The sequence below is a fragment of the Corylus avellana genome, chromosome ca1 (assembly GCF_901000735.1).
Source record: "Corylus avellana chromosome ca1, CavTom2PMs-1.0".
NCBI lineage: Eukaryota > Viridiplantae > Streptophyta > Magnoliopsida > Fagales > Betulaceae > Corylus > Corylus avellana.
The window spans coordinates 10,488,876-10,516,375 of record NC_081541.1 but is presented as its reverse complement, the minus strand read 5'-3'; the positions used below and the strand labels follow the sequence as shown (position 1 = coordinate 10,516,375).

The window sequence follows — 27,500 nt, the reverse complement described above, 5'->3', positions numbered from 1 at the left end:
AACGTTTATAAATGAAACGCGAACCGAAGGTATATAAATTTGAACGCCACAAGGAATAATCCTTGATAAGTTCACAAGTTCTTTGAAGAACCAATAGAAGACGCAAGCGTCACATTTTTTTCTAATTTTCATTCATGATCTCCATTACAATGAGTGCATGCTATTTATAAGCATGGCTGAAAATATGACTACCTACTTGCTATGGAAAGGAAATTAAATTGGTTCCAACATTGGAAAGTAAATAAAGTAAAAAAGGACTAACTAATAAAAGCCTAAAATTAAGGTTGATTTGGTCTGAAATTTGCAGCTCCTCCATGCCAAAAATAGACTAAGATTGGCAATTAAATCACGCCTAAGGAAGGTCTTGAAATAGGTAAGTCAATCAACCAACTAATTGGCATGTAATTTGGCAAGTCAATCATCCAATTAATTGGTATATAATTGGATAGTCAATTAGCCATAATCAACCATTAATCCATGTCATTGCTAAGGAAATTTTGTGCAATCTGCTCCATGAATAGCTTGGATCAAATTTATTACGCCTTCATCTCCCTTTGGGCCAAGCTTGGAATGCCCCATTTTAGAATCAGCCCAAATCTCTTGAATCAGCCCATTAAGTGCTTCTTTGATCTTCTTGGATCTTGCTCTAGTAATAGGCCCAACTGGAACATGCAACGGGTCCTTTAATGGTGCTTGTTGAATCTCATCACAGTGTTCCAAGAATTTTTATAGAATTCAGCTGTATAGCCATCCGGGCCAAGAGACTTTAAAGGAGCCATCTGGTCAAGTGCCTCTTTGACCTCCAAGGCCATGAATTCCCTAGTAAGGGAATTATTCATGTTGTAACATCCCCAGCCCGTTAAGGCTGAGTTTGCCACTTTTCTTCTTTTACAACAAAAGTTTTTGCAAAGATCTATAAGGTCTATCAGAGTACTTGATTTTAAAGGATACGAAAAATGTATAAAACATTATTCAAGAGATTTTATTACAAGCGAAATTAGAAAACATTAAACTTTAGTTGCAGAATATCATATTATTACAATAACTTATATGAAAAGACTTTGAAAAGTAATAATTATTCCCGTCCCCATTCCGGCCTCCTATTCCAGCATCCTTTCTACCTGAAAACAAGAAATAAAACTGAATGAGCCCAAAGGGGGCCCAGCAAGTAACATCCACGACCATAAATAGTTTTACTCCTTGTTCTCAGTTTTGAAAAATCATTTTCGCAAATAAATATAATTCTAGCCATAATAATATCTGTATGTACGGTTGCATCTCCCGTAACATATACATACTATTACATCTAGTAATAGATCATCGTTGTAAATCATCTTTATAAATCATCATCATAATGCATCATTATAAATAATCTTTGTAAATCATCATAGCATATCATCGTTGAAATTATAGTATCATTTTCTCATAATAGGGCCCATGTACACTATTACCCTTGTGTACAAGGGTTGCGGGTCCTATGACCATGGCATTGAACTGAGGCCTCAGCCATGCCCGACCGTCAATTAACTCTTTCTCTTGGTGCACTCAACGGTCTGTTGATGGAATACCACTTTCTGGCATAGCCTCCTTCAGTGGTTTCGCCTCCATCCGAGTATCGGTACCGAACTCTTCTCTTTCTTACTTATCTTGAGGCTAAAAATACTCTCCTCCATGCATGTGCCCTCATTTTATAAACATTTATCTCATCTCTTGTACTTTGCTTTGTACTTTGCTTTGTACTTCTTTTGATGCATCTTAGGGCAACATGTAGGAGGGTTTTTCATCATTCTTCTTTCTTATAATCATCATCATTTCTCAACTTTCTTTTATCAAAATAGAAACTTTTCCAAATATAAACTTGTTGTACTTAAAAAACGTTTAAAGAAATATAAACTTTCTAGATAATTCATTTAGAAATCCTTCATGCATGCAACATAACTTCATAATACGTAAATAAATAATAATTTACAGTTTGATACAAGAATGAATAAATAGCATGACATGAAGTAACTTTAGAAGGGGTAGTGAATTTACTTACCTCTAGACTGAAGCTAAAAGTGGTATGAAGGAATCTAGTTACTCCAATATGACTAACACCACTAGTATATCTTTTGAAACTAATTTCTAAAGTCCGCTATCTCTTGTGTTCTTTCTTTCTTGTAGCGCTTGGTCTCGCCCTTTCTCTCTCTGTTCTGAGTAAACACTCTTAGAAAGAAGAAAGACCGAGTAAAAAGCGGAAGAAGGAAGAATATATGCAAGAGATGAGAGAGGAGATGAGTGGTGAAAATACTGAAGGAGAAGAGCTCTATTTATAGGAGAAAATCAAATACTATTCCACCAACCCTACACTATTCCACCAACCCTATACTATTCCACCAACCCTACACTATTCCACCAACCCTTTACTATTTCACCAACCCTATACTATTTCACCAACCCTACACTATTCCACCAACCCTATACTATTCTACCTTCAATTTACAATTATACCCTCATTCTATCTTCAATTTACAATTATACCCTCATTTTACTATTTCACCAACCCTATACTATTTCAACAATTACCATTCTCTAATTACCACTCTCATAAATTTCCCAAGAATTAAAATCCTTAGCTACAATGGATATTAAAATAACATCATTATCAAAATAATCTATTTAAATAGCTTTGAAAATTCTGGGACACTACAATCTTCCCTCCTTATTAGAATTTCGTCCTCGAAATTAAAACCTATAATATTATCGTCCAATCTTCAAGTTGAGGGATTCAGATAATATTCCTTTCAATCCTTCATCAAAGCTTACTCTCTTTTATCATATTGAAATTCCATCTCCTTCTTCTATGAGTAAATCTTATTCACAGTCTAAAGTCTCAATTTCTGCAATCATTCATCAATTCACACTAAAATCTTACCTCAAAATCTTTTCCATTGTTTCTTTTCAACCTCAATAACAACAATCGAGTTATTCATCAACAGTCTACAATCAAGGTTTAAACATCAAATTAATAAATAGTTCATACCTCCAATCATCATAGTCCTCATTTCAAGCCTGCAATAATTCTCTCGATCTAATTTAATCAATCTTATCAAAAAGGTGTAAAAATCATCCCCGCCTATATTCTCTTTAGTATCTCAGTATTCCAAATCATGCATACGAAATTTTAATATGATGCTCTAATAATTATTAACTTCTCACCATCATAAACCTGTAAAAGTAAATAGCACCAACATTCAAACATCATTACATGAATATACCTCAGAAGTGACATCATAATTCGATTCATTCTAAATACACAACCGTTTCTATTTTCTCATCCCAACTTTTGTGTTGATGCTACAATATCAGCGAAAATCTTTCAGTACTACATCTTTACTTGATAAATCATAACTCAACAATAGAAACTCGTAATTATGATTTCAACTCAAACGAAATACACGATTACATCAAATGTAAGATTCTCATCCATTCTTGACTAATACATATTGTGCTTGCTGCGTTCTAGAGATGAAATTGATAAGCAAGCAAAGTAGGATATGGGTAAGTTTCCAGGCTGGAAGTTCCAAAGTACACATGCTATAATTTCTCTCCCTTGGGTCTTGCAAGGTCAAGAAGAGAAAGAGAGAAAGATAGTCCTGTTGCTTTCTAGAAATGAAGATTTGAAAAGTATTTCAGGACATGGCATGTATGTGAGACTTTCAATATACCCACATCGGATGCTCTCTCTCTTCTGTCATTTACGAAGACTGAGAAGAAAAGAGAGATATTTAGCCTGAGAAGCATGATCAAGGATAATCTTGCTTCCGCAGGACATGATCAACGATAATCTTGCTTCAATGGTTTACTACTGAGAGTATAAGGTGTTGGGTTTGTGAATCAAATCGTGATGCTTGCATTTTTCTCTCTTTTGAGGATATGCTCAACTGGAAGAAAAGTCGAGCTTTCATTGTATGGAAGGCTATTAACAGAAGATTTCAGGCGAAGGAGTATGATCAGAAGGCATGTGTTGCAATGGAGAAAGAGGTGTGAATTTATAGGAAGGGTTTCTGGATAATGAACGAGCGCGTGGTGCGCGTTGGCATGACATTTCATTCAGTTGCCCACGCATGGTATTCGAAGTCGTTGATTGAACAGTGGGTTTGAAAAATGAGCTCAGTCGAATTATGACAGGAGACAAGATCCTACTTTCACGGGATCTTTTGACAAAATTTCCATCGCGGCCCGAGGTCGCCTAACGCTTTGTTGTTTACTGTTTATTTCACCTGAAGTGAAAAAAAAATTCCTTTAAAGCTACTCGTCTGCTGCTTCCAGAAACTTCACAAAAATTCTTCAGTTCCTAACGCTTAGTCTCTTCTCAGTACTTCATCTCTCCCAATTTCTTCGTATTCTCAACTATTTTTCCTTACTCTCCTAAATATGGGAGTATCATCATCATCCGTTAACAACCTCGATTTGAATGTTGCTCCTGCAGCACAACCCATTGTTATGCCTGACGTGCAACCGGATGTGCCTGTTGTTCCCCCTGAAGTGCCTGCTATACATCCCGTCGTACCTATTTCACACCCTAATGAACCTGCTGCATATCCTAACGTATGGCAGCCAACTTTTGTCTTTGACAATCGTCCTATCACTATTCACGATTCTGTCATGCTCCATGATTCTACTGCTGTAGCAGTGGCCAAAGGTTTCATAATTCCACGGGATCAAACGTTCTTAGCTGATAGGTCGGATACTGATGCTATTAATAACTCATTGGCATTCAGTATCCAAGGTGCTGCTTCAGTTTCTGACATGGCACAACGTTTGAGTGCCAGAAATGTTGAGCTGAAAGTCTCAAGAAACCAAATCGGGGTCTTACAGCGACTGCTCAAATACTACAAACGAAAACACGTGGATTTGAAGCAGGAGAATACTCAGCTGAAAAAGATGATGTTATCTTACGCAGAATACTTGGGACCAAAGATGCTAGAAATGGAGAAGAATACCGAACGTCTCCAGCGACAGCACGAAAAACTCCGGGTCGATGTTCAGGGGTGTTGCAAGTCTCTCCGCACACGCTCTAGTCAGGTACCTCATTAGAAATAAATATTCTCTTTGATAATTCAATTATATAAATATACGATTATGCTCATACTAGGTTTTCTCTGTGCAGAAATAATCTTCCTGGAGCAGCTCTGAGGAATCATCTGCTCATCATTACCACGTATCTCTTTATGCAACAAATTCCCTTCTCTTTTTTTTTTTTTTTTTTTTTTTATGGACACTGGTATGTAATATTATAAGGAGCTTGTTCTCCAAACATTTCTTTTCGTAATCATTCAGTGCTCATTCAATATTCATTATGAAATCATTCTGTCATTGTAATAACTTCCTTTAAACAAACAATCTGTTTAAAAAGTTAATCACTCAATAAAACATCTAAGTATGCACCATCACATGTTATCAACCTCTAAAATACCTTAATATCATTGAACATATATCTTATAAGAGAAATTTAGATCATGTCACTATATTATATCACTGTATCATATTGTCTTTCAACTCTTACCTTTATGCTTCAATTTACCTCAAGAATAATAATCCATTATCTTTACTTAGTAAAAGAAAATTATATCAAAAGCTTTGGCATGTAACTAAAATTTCTCATAATTTCATATCCACTAATGCCTCAAAATTTAAATATTATCCACAACCTAGGAGCATCAATTCATCCTCAAAACTTTAAGCATCACTTCAATATAATTTACCTCAATTACAGAAAACCTAGCACCTCAAATTCTAAGAATCACCTCAAAGATTTCATGAATTGTACCTTAAAGTCATCACAATCATTTGAAAATATCAAAATCCTTAAACCACAACTTTATATATCAAAATATCTTATAGATTCTAGGGTATACCTCATTTGCATTTATCCCTGCAATACTTAGGCATTCACTTCATGCCACTACGTAATCTTATTCATCAATCCATATATTATAACATCAATCATAGTATCATTATTGTCATCGACCAAACCTTAGCCATTACCAAAAACTCATATAAACTCTTATATCATTAATTCAGTTCAAGAATCATTTCACAACCGACATCCATAAGACCATTCATTACCAAATCACTTACACAATTTGTCTCACAACCTAAATCCATAAAACCATTTTGTCACCAAGTTAATTTCACAAATCATCTCGCAACCTAAATCTATAAAATCATCATACGATTTTTAAATCATGATCAATAATCTTTTCTAAATCCTCGAGACACCTTAAAATATACCCTTATCAATCGATACTCTAGAAAACTGCCGCAAATCCAAATAGGCAGATACTATAGATCACAACCTATCTATAAAATAAAAATTCATCTCCGTCATTAACTTGATCACAATAATAAAATCCTCCAAATTAATCACACTAAGATGATTTTTTTTTTTTTTTTTTTTTAACAAAAAATTAACCATTAGAAAAATGCTCATGCATCATTTACTAGAGACCACACAACAATGCACACTCTACTTGGCCGGAATGTGGCTTCTCATTAACCCCCCCAATTTTTTTTTTTTTTTTTTTTTTGAAAAGTCTGCCAGAACCTTATAACCTTTGCTTTGATACCAAAATTGTAACATCCCCAGCCCGTTAAGGCTGAGTTTGTCACTTTTCTTCTTTTTCAACAAAAGTTCTTGCAAAGATCTATAAGGTCTATCAGAGTACTTGATTTTAAAGGATACGAAAAATGTATAAAACATTATTCAAGAGATTTTATTACAAGCTAAATTAGAAAACATTAAACTTTAGTTGCGGAATATCATATCATTACAATAACTTATATGAAAAGACTTTGAAAATTAATAATTATTCCCACCCCATTCCGGCCTCCTATTCCAGCATCCTTTCTACCTGAAAACAAGAAATAAAACTCAATGAGCCCAAAGGGGGCCCAGCAAGTAAAATCCACAACCATAAATAGTTTTACTCCTTGTTCTCAGTTTTGAAAATCGTTTTCACAAATAAATATACATCCAGCCATAATAATATATGTACGTACGGTTGCATCTCCCGTAACATATACATACTATTACATCTAGTAATAGATCATCGTTGTAAATCATCTTTATAAATCATCATCATAATGCATCATTATAAATAATCTTTGTAAATCATCATAGCATATCATCGTTGAAAATATAGTATCATTTTCTCATAATAAGGCCCATGTACACTATTACCCCTGTGCACGAGGGTTGCGGGTCCTTGTGACCATGGCACTGAACTGTGGCCACAGCCATGCCCGACCGTCAATTAACTCTTTCTTGGTGCACTCAACGGTCTAGTTGATGGAATACCACCTTCTGGCATAGCCTCCTTCAGTGGTTTCGCCTCCATCCGAGTATCGGTACCGAACTCTCATCTTATCTTATCTTGGGGCCAAAAATACTCTCCTCCATACATGTGCCCTCATTTCATAAACATTTATCTCATCTCTTGTACTTTTCTTTGTACTTCTTTTGATGCATCTTAGGGCAACATGTAGGAGGGTTTATCATCATTTTTCTTTCTTATAATCATCATCATTTCTCAACTTTCTTTTCTTAAAATAGAAACTTTTCCAAATATAAACTTGTTGTGCTTAAAAAGCATTTAAACAAATAGAAACTTTCTAGATAATTCTTTTAGAAATCCTTCATGCATGCAACATAACTTCATAATACGTAAATAAAATAATCATTTACAATTTACTAAAGAATGAATAAATAGCATGACATGAAGTAATTTTAGAAGGGGTAGTGAATTTACTTACTTCTAGACTGAAGCTAAAAGTGGTATGAAGGAATCTAGTTGCTCCAATATGACTAACACCACTAGTATATCTTTTGAAACTAATTTCTAAAGTCCGCTATCTCTTGTGTTCTTTTTTTCTTGTAGCGCTTGGTCTCGCCCTTTCTCTCTCTGTTCTGAGTAAACACTCTTAGAAAGAAGAAAGACCGAGTAAAAAGCGGAAGAAGGAAGAATATACGCAAGAGATGGGAGAGGAGATGAGTGGTGAAAATTCTGAAGGAGAAGAGCTCTATTTATAGGAGAAAATCAAATACTATTCCACCAACCCTACACTATTCCACCAACCCTACACTATTCCACCAACCCTTTACTATTTCACCAACCCTATACTATTCCACCAACCCTACACTATTCCACCTTCAATTTACGATTATACCCTCATTCTTTCTTCAATTTACAATTATACCCTCATTTTACTATTTCACCAACCCTATACTATTTCACCAACCCTATACTATTCTACCTTCAATTTACAATTATACCCTCATTCTATCTTCAATTTACAATTATACCCTCATTCTATCTTCAATTTACAATTATACCCTCATTCTATCTTCAATTTACAATTATACCCTCATTTTACTATTTCACCAACCCTATACTATTTCACCAATTACCATTCTCTAATTACCACTCTCATAAATTTCCCAAGAATTAAAATCCTTAGCTACAATGGACATTAAAATAACATCATTATCAAAATAATCTATTTAAATAGCTTTGAAAATTCTGGGACACTACAATCTTCCCTCCTTATTAGAATTTCGTCCTCGAAATTAAAACCTATAATATTATCGTCCAATCTTCAAGTTGAGGGATTCAGATAATATTCATTTCAATCCTTCATCAAAGCTTACTCTCTTTTATCATATTGAAATTCCATCTCCTTCTTCTATGAGTAAATCTTATTCACAGTCTAAAGTCTCAATTTATGCAATCATTCATCAATTCACACTAAAATCTTACCTCAAAATCTTTTCCATTGTTTCTTTCCAACCTCAATAACAACGATCGAGTTATTCATTAACAGTCTACAATCAAGGTTTTAAACATCAAATTAATAAATCATGTGATCGATAGTTCATATCTCCAAACATCATAGTCCTTATTTCAAGCCTGCAATAATTCTCTCGATCTAATTTAATCAATCTTATCAAAAAGGTGTAAAAATCATCCCCGCCTATATTCTTTTTAGTATCTCAGTATTCCAAATCATGCATACGAAATTTTAATATGATGCTCTAATAATTATTAACTTCTCACCATCATAAACCTGTAAAAGTAAATAGCACCAACATTCTACAGTTTATATTTTTCAAAAACATTATTACATGAATATACCTCAGAAATGACATCATAATTTGATTCATTCTAAATACACAACCGTTTCTATTTTCTCATCCCAACTTTTGTGTTGATGCTACAATATCAGCGAAAATCTTTCAGTACTACATCTTTACTTGATAAATCATAACTCAACAAAAGAAACTCGTAATTAAGATTTCAACTCAAACGAAATACACGATTACATCAAATGTAAGATTCTCATCCATTCTTGACTAATACATATTGTGCTTGCTGCGTGCTAGAGATGAAATTGATAAGCAAGCAAAGTAGGATATGGGTAAGTTTCCAAGCTGGATGTCCCAAAACACTCATGTTATAATTTCTCTCCCTTTGGTCTTGCAAGGTCAAGAAGAGAAAAGAGAGAAAGATAGTCCTGTTGCTTTCTAGAAATGAAGATTTGAAAAGCATTTCAGGACATGGCATGTATGTGAGACTTTCAAAATACCCACATCGGATGCTCTCTCTCTTCTGTCATTTATGAAGACTGAGAAGAAAAGAGAGATATTTAGCCTGAGAAGCATGATCAAGGATAATCTTGCTTCCGCAGGACATGATCAACGATAATCTTGCTTCAATGGTTTACTACTGAGAGTATAAGGAGTTGGGTTTGTGAATCAAGTCGTGAGGCTGCATTTTTCTCTTGAGGATACGCTCAACTAGGAGGAAAAATCGAGCTTTCATTGTATGGAAGGTCATTAGAAGAAGATTTCAGGCGAAAGGGTATGATCAGAAGGCATGTGTTGCAATGGAGAAAGAGGTGTGAATTTATATGAAGGGTTTCTGGATAATGAACGAGCGCGTGGTGCGCGTTGGCATGACAATTCATTCAGTTGTCCACGCATGGTATTTGAAGTCGTTGATTGAACAGTGGGTTTGAAAAATGAGCTCAGTCGAATTTATGACAGGAGACAAGATCCTACTGCAACGGGATCTTTTGACAAAAATCCTTCGCGGCCCGAGGTCGCCTAACGCTTTGTTGTTTACTGTTTATTTCACTTGAAGTGAAAAATTTCTTTAAAGCCACTCGTCTGCTACTTCCAGAAATTTCAAAAAAATTCTCTTCAGTTTCTGACGCTCAGTCTCTTCTCAATACTTCATCTCTCCCAAATTCTTCGTATTCTCAACTATTTTCCTTACTCTCCTAAATATGGGAGCATCATCATCATCCGTTAACAACCTCGATTTGAATGTTGCTCCTGCAGCACAACCCATTGTTATGCCTGACGTGCAACCGGAGGTGCCTGTTGTTCCCCCTGAAGTGTCTGCTATTCATCCCGTCGTACCTGTTACACACCCTAATGAACCTGCTGCATATCCTAACGTATGGCAGCCAACTTTTGTCTTTGACAATCGTCCTATTACTATTCACGATTCTGTCATGCTCCATGATTCTACTGCTGTAGCAGTGGCCAAAGGTTTCGTAATTCCACGGGATCAAACGTTCTTAGCTGATAGGTCGGATACTGATGCTATTAATAACTCATTGGCATTCCGTATCCAAGGTGCTGCTTCAGTTTCTGACATGGCACAACGTTTGAGTGCCAGAAATGTTGAGCTGAAAGTCTCAAGAAACCAAATCGGGGTCTTACAGCGAATGCTCAAATACTACAAACGAAAACACGTGGATTTGAAGCAGGAGAATACTCAGCTGAAAAAGATGATGTTATCTTACGCAGAATACTTGGGACCAAAGATGCTAAAAATGGAGAAGAATACCGAACGTCTCCAGCGACAGCACGAAAAACTCCGGGTCGATGTTCAGGGTTGTTGCAAGTCTCTCCGCACACGCTCTAGTCAGGTACCTCATTAGAAATAAATATTCTCTTTGATAATTCAATTATATAAATATATACGATTCTGCTCATACTAGGTTTTCTCTATGCAGAAATAATTTTCCTGGAGCAGTTTTGAGGAATCATCTGCTCATCATTACCACGTGTCTCTTTATGCAACAATTTTTTTTTTTTTTTTGATGGACACTGGTATGTAATATTATAAGGAGCTTGTTCTCCAAACATTTCTTTTCGTAATCATTCAGTGCTCATTCAATATTCATTATGAAATCATTCTGTCATTATAATAACTTCCTTTAAACAAACAATCTGTTTAACAAGTTAATCACTCAATAAAACATCTAAGTATGCACCATCACATGTTATCAACCTCTAAAATACTTTAATATCATTGAACATATATCTTATAAGAAAAATTTAGATCATGTCACTATATTATATCACTGTATCATATTGTCTTTCAACTCTTACCTTTATGCTTCAATTTACCTCAAGAATAATAATCCATTATCTTTACTTAGTAAAAGAAAATTATATCAAAAGCTTTCGCATGTAACTAAAATTTCTCATAATTTCATATCCACTAATGCCTCAAAATTTAAATATTATCCACAACCTAGGAGCATCAATTCATCCTCAAAACTTTAAGCATCACTTCAATATAATTTACCTCAATTACAGAAAACCTAGCACCTCAAATTCTAAGAATCACCCCAAAGATTTCATGAATTGTACCTTAAAGTCATCACAATCATTTGAAAATATCAAAATCCTTAAACCACAACTTTATATATCAAAATATCTTATAGATTCTAGGGTATACCTCATTTGCATTTATCCCGGCAATACTTAGGCATTCACTTCATGCCACTACGTAATCCTTATTCATCAATCCATATATTATAACATCAATCATAGTATCATTATTGTCATCGACCAAACCTTAGCCATTACCAAAAACTCATATAAACTCTTATATCATTAATTCAGCTCAAGAATCATTTCACAACCGACATCCATAAGACCATTCATTACCAAATCACTTACACAATTTGTCTCACAACCTAAATCCATAAAACCATTTTGTCACCAAGTTAATTTCACAAATCATCTCGCAACCTAAATCTATAAAATCATTATACGATTTTTAAATCATGATCAATAATCTTTTCTAAATCCTCGAGACACCTTAAAATATACCCTTATCAATCGATACTCTAGAAAACTGCCGCAAATCCAAATAGGCAGATACTATAGATCACAACCTATCTATAAATAAAAATTCATCTCCGTCATTAACATGATCACAATAATAAAATCCTCCAAATTAATCACACTAAGATGATTTTTTTTTTTTTTTTTTTTTTAACAAAAAATTAACCATTAGAAAAATGCTCATGCATCATTTATTAGAGACCACACAACAATGCACACTCTACTTGGCCGGAATGTGGCTTCTCATTAACCCCCCAATTTTTTTTTTTGAAAAGTCTGCCAGAACCTTATAACCTTTGCTCTGATACCAAAATTGTAACATCCCCAGCCCGTTAAGGCTGAGTTTGCCACTTTTCTTCTTTTACAACAAAAATTCTTGCAAAGATCTATAAGGTCTATCAGAGTACTTGATTTTGAAAAATGTATAAAACATTATTCAAGAGATTTTATTACAAGCGAAATTAGAAAACATTAAACTTTAGTTGCGGAATATCATATCATTACAATAACTTATATAAAAAGACTTTGAAAATTAATAATTATTCCCACCCCATTCCGGCCTCCTATTCCAGCATCCTTTCTACCTGAAAACAAGAAATAAAACTGAATGAGCCCAAAGGGGGCCCAGCAAGTAACATCCACAACCATAAATAGTTTTACTCCTTGTTCTCAGTTTTGAAAATCATTTTCGCAAATAAATATAATTCGAGCCATAATAATATCTGTATGTACGGTTGCATCTCCCGTAACATATACATACTATTACATCTAGTAATAGATCATCGTTGTAAATCATCTTTATAAATCATCATCATAATGCATCATTATAAATAATCTTTGTAAATCATCATAGCATATCATCGTTGAAATTATAGTATCATTTTCTCATAATAGGGCCCATGTACACTATTACCCCTGTGTACAAGGGTTGCGGGTCCTATGACCATGGCACTGAACTGAGGCCTCAGCCATGCCCGACCGTCAATTAACTCTTTCTTGGTGCACTCAACGGTCTAGTTGATGGAATACCACCTTCTGGCATAGCCTCCTTCAGTGGTTTCGCCTCCATCCGAGTATCGGTACCGAACTCTCATCTTATCTTATCTTGGGGCCAAAAATACTCTCCTCCATACATGTGCCCTCATTTCATAAACATTTATCTCATCTCTTGTACTTTTCTTTGTACTTCTTTTGATGCATCTTAGGGCAACATGTATGAGGGTTTATCATCATTTTTCTTTCTTATAATCATCATCATTTCTCAACTTTCTTTTCTTAAAATTGAAACTTTTCCAAATATAAACTTGTTGTGCTTAAAAAGCATTTAAAGAAATATAAACTTTCTAAATAATTCTTTTAGAAATCCTTCATGCATGCAACATATCTCCATGACAGGTAAATAAAATAATCATTTACAGTTTGATACAAGAATATATAAATAGCATGACAAGAATATATAAATAGCATGACATGAAGTAATTTTAGAAGGGGTAGTGAATTTACTTACCTCTAGATTGAAGCTAAAAGTGGTATGAAGGAATCTAGTTGCTCCAATATGACTAACACCACTAGTATATCTTTTGAAACTAATTTCTAAAGTCCGCTATCTCTTGTGTTTTTTTCTTTCTTGTAGCGCTTGGTCTCGCCATTTCTCTCTCTGTTCTGAGTAAACACTCTTAGAAAGAAGAAAGACCGAGTAAAAAGCGGAAGAAGGAAGAATATATGCAAGAGATGGGAGAGGAGATGAGTGGTGAAAATTCTGAAGGATAAGAGCTCTATTTATAGGAGAAAATCAAATACTATTCCACCAACCCTACACTATTCCACCAACCCTTTACTATTTCACCAACCCTATACTATTCCACCAACCCTACACTATTCCACCTTCAATTTACGATTATACCCTCAATCTTTCTTCAATTTACAATTATACCCTCATTTTACTATTTCACCAACCCTATACTATTTCACCAACCCTATACTATTCTACCTTCAATTTACGATTATACCCTCATTCTATCTTCAATTTACAATTATACCCTCATTTTACTATTTCACCAACCCTATACTATTTCAACAATTACCATTCTCTAATTACCACTCTCATAAATTTCCCAAGAATTAAAATCCTTAGCTACAATGGATATTAAAATAACATCATTATCAAAATAATCTATTTAAATAGCTTTGAAAATTCTGGGACACTACAGTTATAGCGGTTAGCGGACGGTTTTTAACCGCCCGCCTTTGCACCCCTAGCTTCATCTCTACATTCCAATATTTAATAGAGAAAAAAGAAATGGATGGAGACGCGAGGTATCGATCCTCGATATCTTTATGCAGCACTTATAAAGGCTCTACCATTAATTGAGCCTTGGTAGAGACTTCAACATCCCCTCGGTTATTCATCTCTACTTAATCATCGTATATTAATGTTTTTGGTTCAAAAATATTTTCAGAAAAATAATTTTTTAATAAAATGTCTTTTTTCTGAAAAAATTTTACTGCATCAACCACATGATAAAATCCTAAGACTACATTATGCTTTTATTCCTTATGAGTTTACAATATAAAATATATTCTTAATCTAATCTCTTAATTCAAGGTGATTCAAATCTCATTAAATCATCATCAAATCCTTAAATTTAGGTTAATCTAATCTTCATCAAATCCCCAACTTTATGGTCATTCAAATATACTCTAACAAGTAACAAGGGTATATTTTATATTTTCATTCAATCATATTAACCGATAAAAATCAATTCTTATTCACAACATAAAAAATATTGATATAAAATAATTTTTTTTTTTTAAGTAAATTAACTTAAAAATTTGAGTTCCTACCGTTCTTAAATTTAAAAAATAAAAATAAAAAATAAATAAAAAAACGAAGATGAATATTTTTGTTAAAAAATTTAAAAGATAAAAATGGTATATATAAACTTAATTTCATGACCAAGGTGTATTTCAATCAAAAAGAAATAAGCACAAAAGAGACGAAAATCAAAACATATGTCCATAAAAGTTGGGTCTTAGATGGGATTCAGTTGAGCCCTATTATATCTATATGTTATTCGCAATGATATATATATATATCCCTATTTATTAATCAATCGATTAAATCCTATTTATCATTTTCGTTGATTTAATTATCGTTTGAATGTTTGATTTTAACATAAAATATTATAGCAGATTACAATTTGCCATGCAAAGATTGATATAATTAATAAATTTGCATGTAGTTTATAGAAATACTCTATGGAGACTTAATTGTCGCACCACGGGTGAAGATCAGCGCCGTCTTACAACCTCAAGGCTGCGAGTGCTCTCCTTCCATTAAAAACCCTATTCTGGCCTCTGCCCTAATTTTCTAATTAAGTGCATGCCGACCTACTTAACCTTTAATTAGGTTTTACATGTGTTTTTTTTTGTTTTTTTGCTTGTGGGGAATCAAAGGAAGCACTTAGGGGATCGATCAGGTAAATTATCTACTCCGATTACTTTTCTTGCCCATAAAATCGAATAGGGTAGAGATCGAAGAAAGCCATGGCCCTGTGGCTTTTTGAATACCCCTCGATCATCATGATTTTCACTATTTCAGGGGTGATTCTTGTTTTTAACTAGTCAATAATATTGTTTGATAATAAACCTTGTGGAAGAGAAAATCAAAAGGTAAGATATGTTTGGATGATCATCATGTACGCATTGGAAAGAATATGTCAAGATATAATTAATGTATTGTTTTTTTATCCAATGTGGATTTAAGATTAATACTAGTGCATAAGTGATATTTAATTTAGAAGTTTGAGATGCATGTTTCCCAGGACTAATATGCATGAGAAAACTGCTTTAACATTTTCAAGACTCATCTTAGTTTGCCCTTCTTGTGCACATGCAGTTGAAGAGATGAAGCCTAAGTTGGGAGCTAAGGTCATGAAAGTTGTAATTGTGCTCCTGGTTATGGCCCTTACGATGACTTGTGCTGCCGCCAAAGGTGGTGGCGGACGTGGTGGCCGACACCGAGGGGGCGGGGGTGTAGCATTTGTACCTATTTACAGGAGCAATTCATCCAACATATCTGATCATGCATGGCTCCATTCAATAATGTCTGTGTGTGTGTGTTTTCTTATGGTTACGAGTTTCCTCTAGGGCTTGGTTGCCAACTTGCCATCCAGGAGCCGGCCGGGAGTCTTCTTACAAGGATTTTCAAATAAAATTACTTACATTTTGGGTTTATAATTACCACATAATAGATCTTAATCTTTACCCTCGCATTGTAAGTATAATATATAGAGACACTCTCAAAGCTTTGATATTTTTAATAGAGGAACATCAATTCTCATCATCCTTTTCAGGTATTAATTAGAATATTATTATTGCTTATTATATGTTTAGTGTTCTTGAAACGCATCAATTGCAAATTCTCTGGTTGAGAGCTACATTAAGAGGGCATGATTTAAGAAATTCAGTCTTGTTACTGTTGGGTTCAATACAAATGTATTGTGCTCTGCTTTCAATAATTTTTCTGAGCGTGGAATATTATTGGTAGGTATTAGTCATGTATTTTCTTTTTTAATGGAGATTTGGAAATCAACAGCGGGCAAAAGAGATTTTTGATGATGGAATATTTGAAAATTCAATATTACATATATGATATATAGAGAAAGAATTTCAAAATAGGGGGTGAATTAATGCACGTTGCAATGCGTGCTACCATGTCGTGGGATTAATTCCCCATTAATTGTGGACTTTGACTTATGGCTCTCCGCCGCGTTGTGGGTGCTCACTTTTGTTGGACGCAAGTGTCCCAGCGGCATTCTTTAATTTAGCTTATGGATTGTTTGTCCATAAACCAAAAATCACTCAATCTACAAGAATTTCCCCTATATAATCATCGCCTTGGCTCACTCTCTTTTCAATCTATGGCTTCCTCATTTCATTTCCTTCTCTTCTGTTCTCTCCTTTCTCTCATCTCCCCCACCATAGCCACAACATCCTTCCGTCCCAAAGCTCTTGTTCTTCCAGTCTCCAAGGATGCCTCAACGCTACAATATCTTGCCCAACTAAACCAAAGGACCCCTTTTGTCCCCGTCAAGCTAACCGTTGATCTCGGTGGCCAATTCCTTTGGGTAGACTGTGAAAAAGGCTACGTCTCATCCACCTACAAACCCGCCCGTTGCCGCTCGGCCCAATGCTCACTTGCCAAGTCTACTCTTTGTGGAGAATGCTACTCTAGCCCTAAGCCAGGGTGCAACAATGGCACATGTAGTCTCCTCCCAGATAACACCGTGACACGCACCGGCACAAGCGGTGAACTCGCCCAAGATGTTCTTTCCATCAAATCCACTAATGGGTTTAACCCCGGCAGGGTGGTTTCTGTGCCCAAATTCCTCTTCACTTGCGCCGCAACATTTCTCCTAGAGGGCCTTGCAAGCGGTGTTAAGGGCATGGCTGGATTTGGAAGGACTAGAATTTCGCTTCCTTCCCAATTCTCTGCCGCTTTTAGCTTCCATAGAAAGTTTGCCATTTGCTTGAGCTCTTCAACAAGTGCTAATGGTGTCATTTTCTTCGGTGATGGGCCATATGTTATGCTTCCAAATATTGATGTCTCCAAGTCTCTTATCTACACCCCGCTAATCCTCAACCCCGTAAGTACAGCCGCAGCTTACTCACAAGGCGACCCTTCGTCGGAATACTTCATCGGCGTAAAATCGATCAAAATCAACGAAAAAGCTGTCCCATTAAATGCATCGTTGTTGTCCATTGACAAAGACGGCTTTGGTGGAACAAAAATCAGCACCGTTAATCGTTATACCGTCATGGAGACGACGATCTACAATGCTGTCATTGAGGCTTTCGTCAAACACCTGGCAGATGTCCCTAGAGTGGCGTCGGTGGCACCCTTTGGGGCGTGCTTTAGCTCAAAAAACATCGGTAGCACACGTGTTGGCCCGGCAGTGCCCCAGATTGATCTTGTTCTGCAAAGCCAAAGCGTGTACTGGAGGATCTTTGGCGCAAACTCGATGGTCCAGGTCAGCAATGATGTGCTGTGTTTGGGGTTCGTGGATGGAGGCTCAAACCCAAGGACTTCGATTGTGATTGGAGGGTATCAACTGGAGGATAATCTTCTGCAGTTTGATTTAGCTACATCCAGGCTTGGCTTCAGCTCCTCATTATTTTTCCGACAAACAACTTGCGCCAACTTCAACTTTACCTCTAATGCTTGAGGGGTTTTCATGATGTCATTGTGAGAAATGATTTGGCCTTGACTCACTGGGTTTGATGGCCTTGCCATTTACCAATCAATATATGTTTATTACATTAATGCATTTTGTATTTTGTTTTGGGAGCATTATTTTGGTTGCAAAAGAATAATTAATTTTGTCATTATTATTTCTAAAAATTGCAGAAGATCCGCTCTCTTCTATTGAATAAAATTTTATAGAGTAGTGATTTGTATAACACCGGCGTGCATGAAAAGTGTGCACACCGGTATTATAACATATATATATACTGTTTAAATATTATTTTAATTATATTTTATAATATTATAACACCGGCGTACACACTGTTTGTGCACGCTGGTATTATATAAATCACTACTCGATTTTATAATGCAAGTCAATGTATATATATAAAACTAAAGTAAGTCTTAGCAATCGGCATTGACTTACTTTAAATATTTAATGTAGAAAAAAGACTCGAAGAGAACAAATAAAAATCAATGAAAGACTTGCATCTTCAAGGTGTGAATAGTCTATAAGATCATGTTACGTAGATCTACTCCTCAATCGGTGGGGTTTTAGATCTAGATCTTTAAACTTAGATCTACTCTCCTCAATCGGTTTTCACTCCGCTACATGCTAATGTCGGCTAGTGCACATCATCTCCATAAGATTTTTCTTCTCTCTAAATTTGCCCTCATGAGCGATCTATGGAGGGAGGAGGATTAGATCGGTGTGAGGGATTTTCTCTCACAGCCGGAAAATAAAAGTTGGAAAATATGGCTACCTATGTCTTAGATTTAGTTTGCCCAAGAGCAGATTTGTGCTTTAATAGAAGTTGTACATAGGTTAGCAAAAAAAGTTGAGGTCATAAATAGTACGTAATTGTAAGATCTATATTGTCTCTATGAAGTTGTAATCTCATAGCTTTGGGCTGTAATTTTTCAGAACTTTTATGCTCTTTGATGTAAGAATTTTATATTGTCGATCTTATATTATCAATGAAATTGCAAAGATTTCCGTTTCAAAAAAAAAAAAAAAAAAAAAAACCCATGTCACGTAATTTGAGGAATGAGAGAATAACGGGATGGTGTATATATAGTAATACTCGTAGTAATATTATTCTAATACTTGAACATGATGATGATGACAATTGATCGATGTTCCTCTATTAAAAATAGCAAAGATTTGAGAGTGTCTACATATATTCTACTTAAAATATAAGGGTAAACTAATACCAAGATCTAAACCCAAAATGTAAAGACGTAATTTATTTGGAAAAGGCCTTGAAATTAGAAGACTCCCGGCCGGCTAGCTCCCTGCATTGCGATCGAGTTGGCAACTACGCACTAGAAGAAAGCAACCATAAGAAAACAGAGACACACACAGACGCTATTGAATGGAGCCTGCATGCATCAGATAAGTTGGATGAATTGCTCGAGTGTTTATGACAATGTTTGTGGTGATGCTTGCCTTTGTGTCCACACCCATGTTTGGCGGCAGCACAAGTCATCACGAGGGCAATAACCAGGAGCACAATTACAACTTTCATCGCCTTATAATTAGGCCTCATCTCTTCAGCTGCACGTACACAACAATTGCAAAAATGAATTACCTTTTGATTTTCTTTTCAATGCACATGATCGATGATCCAAACATATGTATTACCTTTTGATTTTCTCTTCCACAAGGTTTATGATCAAACAATATTATTGACTCCATTTGGCAAAATTATTAGTTTTTGTCTTTTGTTTTCTCTTCGATCTCAAAACAAAAACATTTTAACTTTAATTTATGTCACGATAGAATACTTTTTTTTCAAACCAAAAACAAAAATCAACCCTTAAAACACATTAACAAAGATTTTTCAATGTGAACAAATACTGAGTAAATAATATAAGGTGACAACTGACAAGGTGCATGATAAGTTGATACATGCATGATGCATCCAACATGTACATGTGTCATACAAATTTGAAACTAATAAACGCCATGAGGATTAAGGATGCGTTTGGGTTTATGATTTCGCAAGAATAATCTGCGTTTTTAAAAGATATCGTAAAGTGTTTAGCATTGTGATTTAAAAAGCACTTAATTTAAAATTTTTTTAAAAAAAACTTAATAACATGTTGTATCAAACGCCATTTTTTTTTTTAAAAAAAATCACACTTATTGAAACGGCAATTCTAAACGGACCCTAAAGGGGTCATCAAAAAGCTCCAAAGGCCATGGCTTTCTTTCTCTACGTCATTGTGCACAACAAAATTTTTCAATTTCTTACGGAATTAACCCACAACAACACAACAGTGAAACTGAAATCTGACCCTTTAATTTTACAGGGTTTTAAGAAACCCCCATTCAATTTTATGGGCATGAAAATGAATCGATCGGAGTTGAGAATTTACCTGCGTCAAAACTGCTCGAGTTCTTCCTTTGATTCCCCACAAGCTAAAAACCGCGTGCAAAACCTATAGTGTTAAGTAGGTTTTTAATGGACCTTAAGCTTATAAATAAGACGGCGCTCTTCATTGTACCAATGATGTCATTTAATGTGATTATATTTCAATATGATTTTAATTGATTGTAATCAAATCAAATCATATTTAGAATTTAAATATGATTTGATTTGATTTGATCATGTATATTCTTTTGTATTCTTTCCACCGCTCGATCTATAAATAGGATTATTTGTATTGTGAATTTATAAGAGCACAATGTAAGACCTAAAAATTTTGTCTATGACTCTATGGAGTGCATTTTTTTTATAAGCTTCGTGCAAAGTTATTAATTATATCAATCTTTAGCAAATTCAAATCAAACATTCAAAAGATAATTAAATTAATTAGCGAAAATAATAAATAGGATTCTATATATATATATATCATTGCCAATAACATATGTGCTTATTTCTTTTTGATTGAAATATATATGCCTTGGTCATGAAATTAATTTATATATTCCGTTTTTATCTTTAATTTTTCTTTGAAAAAAAAAAAAATTCAACTTAATTAATTTTTGAAAATTTTAAAAAAATAATAACATTATAATTTCATCCATCAGACGTGATCAATATATACCAAGTCATATTATAACTTTGTTATATTAGGATTTTATTTGCTATGTTTTCAAGTTATGTATGGTACGTACGCAGATTAAAAGAAAACATTTCCCATAAGTATGTTAAGTTTTGGGTTTTGAAAAACGTAAAATTAGAGGATTGATTTGGTAGAGAGGTATATTTTAAATAGCAGTTAAAGACGGTTAGTAAATTTTACTAACCGTCCGCTAACCGCTAGGTGGTTAACCGCATCCGAATAACTGTTTTTTTACTAACCGCTTTTTAATTTTTTTGCATTTTTTTTTTTTTTCGGTTTTGGGCTTACTTTAAACATTTTTTTACTCACTTCAAACAATTTCTTTTTTCCTTTTCATGGTCATTTTAGCATTAAAAAATGCTATATACCAAAATCTTTGTTGGTGATCACCTTCTACGAACCTACACAACATATAATACAAATAAAATTACAACAATTCTTCTAAATCATCACTTCACTTATAATCTTATACACAACATACAAATAAATATATATAATAAAACTATATATATTATATGAAAAACAGTTAGCGGTTATAGCGGTTCTAGATTTTCACCCCTAGTATCATTTTCACCCCTAGTATCATATGATTGTTAATTTTTTTTTTTTTTTTTTTTTGACATGTCCACACAAGAGGGGAAAGTAGGGATTCGAACTAGTGACCACCGCTTCATGAGGTGTGATCTCTAGCCGATTGAGCTACCTCTCGGGAACTAATTTAATATGATTGTTAAATTATTAATGGTCCTAAAAGTTTAAGAATTTTTAGTGTTTAAAAGTGAATTGAATTTTTCGACACTAATATTTAATAAAAAAAAAAATGGAAACATCAGGTATTGAACCCTGTTCCTTCTATCCAAGCATTGATAGAGGCTCTACCAATTGAGCTACGTTCCCATCAATAGTAAACTATATTTTTATACAATAAAATAAATAAATGACCCAAATTTAATCAGAAAATAAAGCCATAAAATGATTGTGACCCAAGAGAAGGCTCTCAAGTCATATTAGCACTAACCAATAAATGATAGAAAAAAATTATGGAAAGCCAGACGAAATTCCATGTTGAGTGAAAGAAGTTTGGAGAAACAAGTGAAATAATTAACCCATTAGGTTATCATTATTTCTCTACAAGTATCTCATTAATTAAATCGAATAACTTGGGATTTACATGAGAGATATATTTTTAAATATTTTTCTGCTTTTATTTTTGGACGCGGTCATAAATATTACATGTATACGACCCTTTTGTTTTAAGTGCACAAAATACGGGTATTTCAAAAAGGACAGAAATTTCCTTAAAAATGATTTGAAGAAAATTTCGTCCAACTTAATCTAATAAATGCCAAGTGTTATATCTCACATTTATTGCCATTCCACTAATTTATGAACTCAAACATTAATTTTTGATAAACTCAAACATCTTAAATGACACTTGTCATTTATTAGAGTAAGTTGAAAAAAAAAAATAATAATTCTAAATCAGTTTGAAAGAAATTTGTATAAAAAAAATATATATCTCGGTAAATAGTGACGGTGCTAGGATTTGGATATATATTAGAAATATGCATGATCATTTCAATTCAAAAGAAATTGAAATATTCTATTGAAATTATTAGCATATTCTAATACTTAGTAAAATAACAAATCAATAAAAGAAAATTTTAATAAAAGGAACCGATGAAATTACAATGTAACAAAAAAAAAAAAAAAAAAATCGGATGATTCCAGAATTAGCCAATAAAAGAATAAAAAAATGATTAAATGAAATTAGAACATAAAAAGCATAATATTTGCCATTTTCTTTTGGCATCTCTTCAAATGTTGATTGAATGGCGCGTACCATTGCACCACGTAAGTACGTATATCTAGCGGGTCGATTAAACATAGAAATCATTTGAATCAAATACTACATTGAAAAAACCTTGATTCTCCAGTTCATACACCGAAAACTGTGGTTTCGATGTTGCCGGTGCTAGTTCATACACTGAAAACTGTGGTTCTGATGTTGCCGGTGCCAGTTCATACACCGGAAATAGTGGTTCCGATGTTGCCAGAGCCAATTCATACACCGGAAATAGTGGTTCCGATGTTGTTGGAGCTTGATATTCGGGCATCTCACCTCCCGAAACAAATTGTGAAAGCGTTGATAAAGATGCTTCGGGGTTCATCTTTCTTGCATTCAAGATTTGGATCTCGTGATTTTGAACTTGTTGACTGTCATGTTTGTGTAAATCTAGGGGCATCTCCCCTCCCGAAACAAATTGCCCATTGCCCATGAGGCTTGTCTCTATAGGATCTAGTTCATCACATGCAGGTGTTTGATAACATGCATGAAATTGTGATAACGTTGTTGAAGATGCTTCGGGGTTCATGTTTCTTGCATTCAAGATTTGAATCTCGTGATTCTGAACTTGTTGACTGTCATGTTGGAAGCTTCTCACAGGATATTTCATGTTATCCGTGTCTTTGTTTCTGATTCTACAAATAACGTACTCGTCAAACTGCAAAACACCCAAAAAAATTAATAATAATAAATAGATAGATATAACTTTAGTTGTCAGAATATTAAAATATATGAATACAAAAACATTAAATCTTCATGGATTTGGTTTGTATATTTCAATTAAAAGACTCAAAGTGATCATTACAAGTCAATTAGTTGACATGGTATATATTTTTAAAAGATATTTTATGCGAGTACAATAACATAAAACATTAACGAATTTGTTGTAATTTATTTCAATTTTCAATTTCAAAATAACCATACTAATTCATCAAGTTCCTTCGATATATTAAAACACTAAAAGAATTATCTGATACGTAAACTGACATGCATGACCAGGGTAATTAACGATATTTAGTTTTCAAAAACCAAAATAATAATAATAATAAGATAAATCAAATACAAAGAAGCTTCAAGAAAACAAATAAAAATGGATGATGGAGTTGAAATACTTACATCTTCAAGGTGTGAATAATCTCGAAGGGAAAATTCATGCATAATCCAGTGTCCGTTACCAACAACTTTGGCCTTGTTCTTCTTATATTCGAAGACAAACGATTTTTTAAACCCAATAAGTTTATTTTCACTATCATGAATTGCTTCGGTGTGTTCTATTTTCCAAGTGCCTGACCCAACTATTCTCTGCATCCTTGATTTGCTTTTCTTCTTCAACTTCGTGAAGACGAAGAAAAGCTGTTTCAAAGTTTTATCAAAAATCATCCATGGCTCCTTGTCGCCATAGATGTCACACTCAACCACCCAATCATGAGGTAGCGGCTCTCCCTTGACTTTCTTTTGAAGAAAGTCAACAAGAAGTTCTTCATCCTTGGGCAAAAAACGAAATCCCACCGGTACTGCTAGGCTCCCTCTCTCCATGAAATAATTTGCCGATGGATCAACTTAAGCTACAAAATTAAGAATTAGAATTATGGGAGCCAGGCAAATGAATCGACTATGCAGCTTTGGAGTATTAGAAACCTAATAGAAGAATTAGATTGTGGGTTACGTACCAGGCGCGAGAATGAAGCCCGAAGAGACAATTTGCAAGAGAAGAGACGATGGTTGTGATTTGTTTAATGAAGCAGGCTGGGTGTTCATTTATAATAGCCATATGAAGAAGCAGATCCGACTACAACTACTATTAATTCCCAAGTCAGGTTGGAAATACTCATTATATCTGCATTCAGATTCTTATGTTTATAAAAAATTTTAAAATTTTAAACTTTAAAATAAATTTTAAAATTTTTAAAAAAATTCTTCTTGATGTTATCTTTTACTCTCTCCCCCTCCGTGTATGCGGTAACGGCATGCCACCTGGCCTTAACCTTTTCAAGACTCATCTTTGCCCTTGATCATGTGCTCATGCAGTTGAAGAGATGAGGCCTAAGTTGGGAGCTAAGGTCATGAAAGTTGTAATTGTGCTCCGATCCTGGTTATGGCCCTCATGATGACTTGTGCCGCCAGAGGTGGTGGCGGGCATGGGGTTGGCGGACACAGTGGTGGTGGAGGTGCGCACGGAAGAGTTATACCTGCTCATGGGATAACTGCTCACAGGAGCAATTCATCCAACTTATCTGATGCATGGCTCCATTCAATAATGTGTGCGTGTCTCTGTTTTCTTATGGCTACTTTCTTCTAGTGCGTAGTTGCCAACTTGCCAGGCAGGAGCCGACCGGGAGTTTTCTTTCAAGGCCTTTTCAAATAAATTACTTACATTTTGGGTTTCCACATGATAGATCTTAATATTTACCCTTACATTTTAAGTAGAATATATACAGACACTCACAAATCTGTGATATTTTTAATATATGGAGGACGGCCCCTTTATGTTTGATGTGGTGTCTTTGGATTTTTGATTTATTTTTATTTTTATTTATATTAAATGCTTCCTTTGTTTGCTTTGTTATGATTTGAATTTATAGCAAATGTTTAATCTCTCTTTAACATGTCATTGACATCAAAATTTTCAATCGACCTTATTTTTAACTAGTGCTTTTAGGCCCCAGTGTTTTTTCTATTAATTCTTCCTTTACTCCATTTTAATTAGTTTGGTTTTGTTAATTTAATCCCTCCATTGCTCTACTCTTAGTGGAAAACAAAAATCAAATCATTTTATTTTTCTTTGCACGATAATAGAAATTAATTTCATATGAAGTAAACCCTCAGTATATTCTTAAGTTAATTTACTGAAGCAGTATAATTTTGAGTGAGGGCTGATGTGTAATCTTAGCTGGTGTCCTAAAGTGATGGGGAAAATCTTAGTTGTCATTTTTAAAGTCAGAAATTAATAATAACATGCATGTATCGCGTTTTTATTGGGTGACAAACGGATTTTGTTAAATTACTTAATGAAAATTGATTTCAGGGAGTAAACTGTTATTTTGGCCTACTCTAAAGACCTATAAATTATTTTTTATACCAGAAGGAGTAATTTGTAATTTAGGCCAAGTACGTAGACGTATAAATTATTTTTTATACCACATAGAGTGATTTGTAATATATATAGACCAACTATATGAACCAAATTTGCATTTATCTCTTTTGTTTTTAGGTGTTCAACAAATTCATTTTTAAACGCATCATTTGGTGACTTTGCTCTCAAATCTCAATCATAAAATATATAAAGCCTCATAAAAAGAAAAAAGTCAAAAAAGTCAAAAAATAAAAGGGGAAAATACACTTTACTCCTTCTGAACTATCCACCAATTTGTGCTTTTAATCATAATGTTTAAAAAGTAACACTTTACCCCCCGAACTTCCAAATTGTTGCAATTTCGACCATTCTGACATTTTTTTCCCCAAAATACCCCTATCCCAAGTTAATAAATAAAAAATAATAATAATAATTAAAAATTAAAAATTAAGGGGTGGCCGGTTTGAGGTGGCCGAAGCCACCCCCAAGCCAACTGGGGTGGCCAACCACCCCTTAATTTTTAATTTTGTTTTAAAAAAATGTTTTTATTTATTTATTTTTTTAACTTGGGATTGTGGCATTTTGGAAAAAAAAAAAATGTCAAAATGGTAAAATTACAACAATATGGAAGTTTAGGGGGGAGGTAAATTGTCACTTTTTAAACATTGAAATTACAAGTGCAAATAGATGGATAGTTCGAGAGGATAAAATGTATTTTCCCCAAAGTAAAAAGAAAAAAAGTGTTCCTAAAACGCTTTTCTGTTATCTTATCTTAATTACAAGTGTAAATTAGTTTATCTACTCATCAATTGCAAATTCTCTGGGTGAGAGCAACATTAAGAGGGCATGATTAAGTAATCATAAGGTGCGAGCATGCGGCGCCCTTCAAATAGATGCAAGTCATCTGCCAAGGAATTCCATATTGTTTGCTGTTGGGTTCAATATATATGCATTGTGCTTTCAATAATTTTTCAGAACTTGAAATATTAGTAGGTATTAGTCACGTATTTTCTTTTTTAATGGAGATTTGAGATTCAATTTATCGTTAAAAAAAAAAAAAAGAAAAAAAAAA

The 27,500-nt window shown here is 34.2% G+C and overlaps 2 protein-coding genes across 2 annotated transcripts; one reads left to right on the top strand and one right to left on the bottom strand.

The window, feature by feature from the left end:
- The first annotated feature begins 17,089 nt into the window (after positions 1 to 17,089).
- On the top strand, positions 17,090 to 18,417 carry LOC132167974 (probable aspartic proteinase GIP2). The gene has a single exon (XM_059579031.1). It carries the CDS (start codon positions 17,113 to 17,115, stop codon positions 18,415 to 18,417), a length of 1,305 nt encoding a protein of 434 aa, XP_059435014.1. The 5' UTR covers positions 17,090 to 17,112.
- Positions 18,418 to 23,389: 4,972 nt separating this feature from the next.
- LOC132178976 (NAC domain-containing protein 19-like) lies at positions 23,390 to 24,891 on the bottom strand. Its single transcript, XM_059591614.1, has 2 exons — positions 24,472 to 24,891; positions 23,390 to 24,013 (listed from the first exon to the last, which is right to left on the bottom strand). Exons 1-2 carry the CDS (start codon positions 24,889 to 24,891, stop codon positions 23,390 to 23,392), a joined length of 1,044 nt encoding a protein of 347 aa, XP_059447597.1.
- Positions 24,892 to 27,500: the final 2,609 nt, after the last annotated feature.